Raw genomic sequence first — 8,087 nt, 5'->3', positions numbered from 1 at the left:
ATTGGTCTGAAGTATTTGTGCTAACAAATGTTGTTACCTGAAAACATCAACACCCCTCTCAGCAGATTCAGGGCATAAGAAGCACTGGTATTGAAATCAAGACTTCACTCAGAGAAACGACAAGGCGTGCACGCCTAAAGAACTATAAAGCTTTGCAGGATTTCTGCTACTCTCAGTGCCTAACCGCTTAAAAATTAAGCATTTCTACAAAAAGGTTTGTTTTAAAGTATCTGAAAACAGTCATATCCAGTAAGTTGCCCTCCCACCCCTAACTCCCGCCTAAGGGAAAAGCCACTGAGGTTTAGGAAAAGCAGATCAAGTAAGATATTAATCACATAGAAAAAAGTAATCTTTTCTTTTTTTTTTTTAAAAAAAGGTCCCAGGAATATACAGCAATCTCTTAAGGAACTCTAGTGAAATGTAACCCAGGGCTGAGGGAGGGTGCTCTGGCAAAAATAGATCTATTCTAATGTGTTCTACAGAATAACAAGTTAGTACCATTGTCAAGATGCATGTTCTGCACCATACAACTGTTGTTGTTTTCTTACTTTTATTATTTATTTTTGGATTTTAGCTAATTATAATTTTGAAATCATTGCTAGCAAGCGGTCCAAAACTCTAAACCACCACCAAACAACAGGACCCAGCAATTTTCAAACATTCACTTTTCATTTTGTAATTTTAAAAGCATTAACAAAATAGTATCATAGTAAAAATAGTATGCTAAAATCTAGGGCTGTTCACTTGCTTTATTCTTAAGTGAAGGGGGTTAAGCTCTAACCACCGATTAACCTTTTATTGATTCCCACTTCCTTTATCCTCACAATGAATACGCATCTCTGAGGATACTATTCCAACATTTTGCTGCCCTCTTCACTTGCTTTGAAAAAAAAAAGTCCTCTATATCTTTTTGTAATCCTGTTAGAACGTTGTACATATTTTTCAGCACCTAAACTGAAGTAATATCTACAACCATGAGAAGCTAAACCTAGTCAGTATTAATAGAGTCATTTTATATGGCTATTAGGTCAAATTACAATTAGAAAAAAATCATTACAATTCAGTCAAGTATAAATAAGAAAGCTAGGTAAAACCATGTAAACTGTCACCATTTAGAGACCTAATTCAAAAGCTTCAAACTTGAACTAGCACTATCAAAACTCTGCCAGTTTGAAAACCATTAAAAATTATTGCTGGAATCCAATAATTAAAATTTGGTAGTTTGTGCTGTGATGCAAGAGTGGGGAAATACTTTGTGCTATGGAACAAATACCCTGTAACATCTGCAGCCTCAGACTAATTTTGATTTATCACTTTGCATCTGTTGCTAGGAAACAAGACACTGTGAACGTCAGGTGGTTAAGCCAATATGCTGAATGTTCTGAGCCAGTTAATCCACTCAGCACTGGCATATGGATAGTTGGTGTTGTTTAAAAGCAACAAAACATAAAAAGGAAACAGAAACTTGCAGGTGGATCTATGACTGAGAGGCCCTCCTCAGGCATGCCTCCCTTATCATTTACTCAATACCTCCCCTCAACAACACAAACTTGAAATGGCTCTAAAAACCTACAGTGCCAATTAGGCTGTGCATAGCAATCGCAACCCGTTCAGTCTGTCTGATGGATGGAAAAGGTCCACATGAAGGGAGTGTCTTCAATGTGTTTAGAATAGTGAAGTAATACTAAGGTCACTTCTGAGTAATATTTTTGTCTTTTTTTGTTGTTGTTTGTTTGTAGGAACGATCCATTGGTCACTGAGACCCCTGTGTAAAAAGTGAAGAATCCTCAAGGCATGAAAACACCAGGAATCTGTAATCTGCAGGACTCTTCCCTGGTATGGGAAAATATTTGCCACAATTTGCCCCAAGCAAATTCTTCTTGGTCACTCAAGGTTAAGAAAAAATTCAGATTGTAAGAATTGTTAAGTTTTTTCCCTATCTCTCTCTCGCGCGCTCTCTTTCTCTCTCCTTTCTCTCTCTTGTCTTTTTGCCAGCAAACTACCACTCTGGTGGCAAATATAAAAGTGCAGAATCTATGGACCACGAGGCCGAGCATACACCGCTAACAATGGTACATCTGCCTGCCGCGCTGCTTGGGGAGTCTCGGGAACAGGCATTTTAATATTTATTCTACAATATAAATGTAGGTATAACCTATTATATAAACCATCTTAGAACTTAAATCTCCATGTACAAAAAAAGACTAAGAATATCTAATAATAACTAGTGCAGTGCGTCAGTTTGTTTTTTGTTTTGAAAGAATAACTAGGTAATATATGAAACTAGTTTCACACTCTCTCGTTGGTAAGAGATGCTGGATGAGCTACAGTAAAGGCAGCCTTTTACCAAGTTACCACCTATTACCGTCAAAAGCCTTCAATGGAAAGCAGAGCTCCAGGATTATTCTGTTTCTGCTCAGTATCAGACCGTTAACAATAACCTCAAAGATTCTGGGTTCTGAAAGAACAAATTGGCCCAGGATGCTAACTTCTGCTTCAAGTGAATCTGGGCCATGTAGGGCAACAAGCACTTGTTTGCAGTCTATATTTTCCACCACATGGACTCACTAGCATCCCTTGGTAAAGACAAGGCTAGGATAGTAGGTAAAGCACAATGTTTTACAATTACAGGGCGCATCACTGGTCAGCGCAAGAAATAAGTACAGGAGCCTGTGGCATTTCTTTTGGCTGTCCATCGTGGGTGAGCGGAGTTGACCTCTGACCTCTGTAAAACAAGAGGAGAAGAAATATAACTGCATCATGAGACCCATGGGAAGACAAGTAGTAATGATGACAAAAAGCAAAGGCTCTCTAATATCTTGTTTAACAGCTCATTCTGGCTTTTTGCTTATATGATATTTTGTTTGTCCTCGGTTGTTCTTCTGTTTTCTTGCTTTTTTGTTAGTGTGGGGCTTGAACTTGGGGCCTGGGCACTCTTTGGGCCCTGAGCCTCTTTGTGCTGAAGTAGTGCTCTACCACTTGAGCCACTCTACAACTTCCTTTGTTGTTTATTTTTGTTTTTGCTTTCATTTTGCTTTCTTCATTTTTTCTTTCTCTTCCTTTGCTGAGTTATTCTTTAAAATCTCAATTTCCAATATAAAACTTAACAACATACATTCTGTCCCCAAACACTTAAATATTTCCATTTCAAAGATAACCTTGAGAGGACTCATGGATTTAGAACAGCTCCTTAAGTGAAAAACTTTTGATCACAGGTTAAGGTTCTGGGATAATAATCTTCCTCTGGATGCATTGACACCAAAAATGACATTCCTTCCTTCATTTTTCCTCAACAGAAAACTCCCATAAAATTGGTAATCCTTGTCTCATTTCTTAAATGATACATAATATTAAACCCAATTTAAAACTTAAGGCCAGTAAGAGCAATGAGAAAGAGAAAGCTATGACAAAAGAAGGAAGAGTAAAGACTGAATGAAGTATCAATTCTTTTCTATAAAGCCTGACAGACATGGAAAGAATGGAAGAATGGAGAGGTGAGAATGAAAGAAAAAAGAAAGAAAGAAAGAAAGAAAGAAAGAAAGAAAGAAAGAAAGAAAGAAAGAAAGAAAGAAAGAAAGAAAGAAAGGAAGGAAGGAAGGAAGGAAGGAAGGAAGGAAGGAAGGAAGGAAGGAAGGAAGGAAGGAAGGAAGGGAAAGAAAGGAAGAAAGGAAGGAAGGAAGGAAGGAAGAAAGGAAGGAAGGAAGGAAGGAAGGAAGGAAGGAAGGAAGGATGAGAGAAAGAAAGAAAGAAAGGAAGGAAGAAAGAAAGAGAGAGAAAGAAAGAAAGAGAGAAAGAGAGAAAGACAGAGATTGGGATGGGGGTGGGGGAGGGAGAAAGCAAGCACTTGACTGGTTTTGATTGCAAGAAAATCCAGCCTATCTGGGCCACAATCAATATACATGGAGTGAGAGCTCCAGATAGGGCTGGAAATGAATTTTTTATTCAGTTCTTGTATAATTGGTAGTTAAATATACAGATTGCTTCAGGGTTATCAGAACTGCTAAAAAAAATTCTTAGCAATTTCTACAGATTTTCTCATTGTAAAAAGATGGGAATGGGCACCTCCCTGGGACTCGCCAATGGGCCTGTCAATATAGACACTGAGCACCCACTGCACTGTCCCCTACACTGCTCTGTGGTACAAAATGTTGTAGGGCAAAGTTTCACTTTTCAGTAAAGTATTCCTCTTCAGAGTATGTAGAACAAAAGGAGTTGTTTAAGATTCAAGTTATATCAGCTCTATAATTATACTGAAATCTCTCCTCATGTATACAAAAAGAAAAATAATGTAGACACACATTTGGGGGATGAATGATTCCATGATCACTGAACAGTACAAGACAGGATTTTAGAAAAACAAAACCTGTGTTAGAATTAAACCTCTGGATTAATTTGCTCATTCATGTGTGGCTACTGTAAGCACCGGTTGTTCAATATGCTCGGCTTCTTTCAAGAAACGAAGAAATTGAAATGCTATTTTATGCCTTAAAGTTTATCTAGTAATACGTAAAGGTCCAAGAGAATTTTAATAAGTATTGGAAAAAGGGGAGGGGGAAGGAAAAGTGAAAAGCAGAATGTTAAAAAAGAGAAAGGGAGAGAGAAATTGGAGGCAATATTCTTCATGACTGTCTATGATGTGCTTATAATGTGCTTCAGAGCGGAGAGCAAACTCTGGAATCCAAAGACCTCAGTTCAAATCCTGACAGAACTAGCTATGTGCTTTTGGCAAGTTAATTAACCATCTGTGCTATCTTTAAAATGTGGATACAATGATCTTCTAGGGCAAGTGGCTCATGCCTATAATTCTAGCTACTCAGGAGACTGAAATCTACGGATCACATTCAAAACCAGCCTGGGACGGAAACTCTGTGAGCCTCTTATTTCCAAATAACCAACAAAAAGCCAGAAGTGGAGTTGTGGCAAGTGATGGGGTATAATCTCCTTTAAAAAACGTCTTGTCAATTAACAAGTTCTTACTATAAAGATTTGTTGCAACTCCTGTATTTTGTAAAACTGTACTACTGTGTTGAGTTCCTGGTAGTGAACTTAGGTAGTGAATATCTACCCTTAACCCTGTGAGCCAAGGAAGCAATGCCAGAAGGCTGGCTGTAAGGTCTGTCTTAATAGACAAGGGCTAAAATTACAACAAAGACTACAGGGTGATCTGTCTTTGTAGATGTTAACAGTAACCACTTGTCAGCTTAATGGTAAACTTCTAGTAATCAGTATTGGGTTTTTCTTCCTTTTTAAAGATTAAGTGTTATATTTTATTGAAATGTAATTTTAAATTGACAAATAATTATTATATATTTTGGGGATATTTTTAAGTTGAAGTATACTTTTTGCTATTTTAAAGTAGTTGAACAAAGTAGTTGTTATTTAACAAAGCAGCTTATGTATACAATGCATCTTGATCAATGTAATCCCTTTCAACATTATTATCCATCCCTTCCCTCATTTTTCCTAAACTATAGGCTATATATTGAATTCTTGACTGCCTTCTTACCCCACCTTTTCCTCTTCCTAGAAATGTTTACAGATGGTGAGACACTAGATTTCCAATGTGACAGATAAAGAACAGAAAGAAAACAAAGCTCACATGCGGGCCACCAGGTTTTCCTGGATGTGAGAAAGGGTGTTTAGACAGATTGTGACAGGCTTCAAGAGCTTTTGCAGTAGATTCGAAGTCTAAGGAAGTTACTCATGGATGGCTACTCCATTTTGAATAAAAGAATGAGATATCTGGCCTTACAAAAGGCTTTTACTGCTTTCCCAAATAACCCACTAAAGTACCAGAATACTCAATTGTACACTTGGAACTTAGCATACTTTCTGTGGGACTTTGTCAAGGTCAAAGAGTTCTATTGTGATCTCATCTGATCTGAACAACTCTGAGATACTTTGGAGATTATACCCTTTACATCACTCAATTAAAATAAGCAAATTGAGGAATGGAGAAATAAATTGCTTTAAAGCAAATCACACAGTGGAAGAAAAACCCAGCTTTCTGCCCACTGATTCAGATGACAAGATACTCCCTACCCTGAACCCCTCTGTTCTGACAGCTGGTGACACCACCACCACCATCTTCAATAGATATGTTCCCCACTTGCAAGCACTGGGATATGTCAGTCATCCCACATAACATCTCCATGAAATGAGTACCGCCCACCCATTTCACACACAAAAAAATCTGAGGGCAAAAGAGGTTAATGCTCATGCTGAAGTGAGATAGGACTCAAATTTCCATGTGGAATCGCACTTACTAGTTAGATGATATTGCTTCCTTTCTCTCAGACTTTTTATGGAAATCAAATTTAACTACAGTATTGTTCCCTTGTATTTTCCTATATTGTAAACATGTATTCATGTAAACATATGTACCCTTGATCTAAGTCTGAACCTTAGTATGTGGTAAAAATGTCACAAATCAGGTCAAAAGGTTTCCACATTGATTTCTCCATTCATGCACTACACTAACCTGTGCACATTCTCCATGGCTGCTACCTCAGCCAGTGCAGCAAGGCTAAAGAACGCAGACACAGCAGGCATTTCTGGTGTGCTGCTCCGTGTCTCCCCGGCCTCAGCTCTGTGTACACAATCGTCATTGCAGTCTTTCTCAGTTGCTTTAGGGAGACTCCTCTGCAGTTGTTCCTTTGGTTTGTCATCTGTAACAAAAGTGAAATCCATTATAAAAGCATCAGTCTGCTCTCCAGAGAAGGGTTGCTGAGAAATGTTGTGCCAGACAAAGTGAAAGAACTAGCGTGCTTTTCTGTTCAGTTCTGCTCCACACTGAATATTAAGGCTTTCACAGAATCTCTTCTACAATGACAAAGCACTTTTATTAAGCTCAATTGCAACTTGCAACCATGGACAGACAGGGCTGTGCCCTGAAGCTGAGTTGAAGATAAACTGTGCTTCATTCAAGGTCAAAGAATGGGTTGGTATTGGAGTTTGAAGGAAAAATAAGCTTTGGTTAAAATAAAGCCAAAGGGATTTCTGTAGTTGAGGCTATAAAATTGCAACCGACTAAACGCTTCTTATAGAGCCACGATATGTCTACCCTACTACAGCAACATGAACATTTGGTAAGATGCAAGAAAAATCAAGGGATTAATCCTAATAAGATTAGTCCTAGTAAGATCGCATGCTTTATTTTGAAGCCCTATACTAAAAAGAGAAAGGATCTTCGGAAATTTATGAACAGGCAGATGAAGGTACTATGTAACTGTATCTGTTGGAATGTTTTATTATGCAGAAACTAGAAAGATTATTTAGTTGATTTATTTATTTTCTGGATAGGATTTCACTATGCTACTCTAGGCAGTCCTGGAACTTGTGATCCTCCTGCCTCAGTCTCCAAAGTGCTCAGATCACATGCGTGCACCAATACATCTAGCTTTATCTTGGATTTGAAATACAAAAAACAAATGACAAGAGGAATTTCATGTGATAGGACATAAAAGATGCACAGCACATTCCCCCATAAAATGACAGGAAAGAAAAACAAACTCTGTTTGGGGTAGTGGGTACCAGTAGGTAATGCTAATGGAGAGGGTATATGAAATGAATATAATTGAAGCACATTATAAAAATGTATGAAAATAGAATGATAAAACTTGTTGTTGATAAAATTGTTAATTCAACACATAACCTAAAAATTAAGAAAAGTGAGGGAAGAGGTGGGTGGGTAAGAATGTTGAAAGAGGAAACACAGATCAAGAGGCACAGTATTCATAAACTGCCTTGTTGAATGGCAACTCCTTTGTCTAACTACTTAAAAATAAGCTGGGCTCTTCAGTTCTTCCTACAAGTGAAAGTGGATACTCACAAGTGAATAAGGATATAGCAATCTATTAAATGAGTATGACAGAACAGACCTAGATTGGGAAGGAAAGGAGGAGAAACCTGTTGGACTACCATCAAGATTTCAGGCTTTATCCTACTTCTACTTAGTTGAATTAATTTGGGCATACAACTCCAAACTTTGTAGATGCCATCTCATATATGAGAGAGAAATATCTAGAGTATTTTATATGTTTTATGGTTCTATGTATATAAAACATAAGAACATGTACACAAAATTA

The 8,087-nt window shown here is 37.7% G+C and overlaps 1 protein-coding gene across 11 annotated transcripts in view; it reads right to left on the bottom strand.

Annotated features, from left to right (window-relative positions):
• Positions 1–349: 349 nt before the first annotated feature.
• Positions 350–8,087, bottom strand: part of Bbx (BBX high mobility group box domain containing) — a 224,176-nt gene continuing 216,438 nt past the window's right edge. For all 11 annotated transcript variants that reach the window (XM_048346546.1, XM_048346548.1, XM_048346557.1 and 8 more), the window contains 2 exons: positions 6,482–6,668; positions 350–2,725 (listed from right to left, as the gene is read on the bottom strand). In XM_048346546.1, the coding sequence (XP_048202503.1) occupies positions 2,638–2,725; positions 6,482–6,668 (275 nt within the window). In that variant the 3' untranslated portion in view covers positions 350–2,637. The remainder of the gene's footprint in view (positions 2,726–6,481; positions 6,669–8,087) is intronic.

The sequence above is a fragment of the Perognathus longimembris genome, chromosome 5 (assembly GCF_023159225.1).
Source record: "Perognathus longimembris pacificus isolate PPM17 chromosome 5, ASM2315922v1, whole genome shotgun sequence".
Classification (NCBI taxonomy): Eukaryota; Metazoa; Chordata; class Mammalia; order Rodentia; family Heteromyidae; genus Perognathus; species Perognathus longimembris.
The sequence above is the reverse complement of the archived record's forward strand: the minus strand, read 5'-3'. Positions and strand labels throughout refer to the sequence as shown.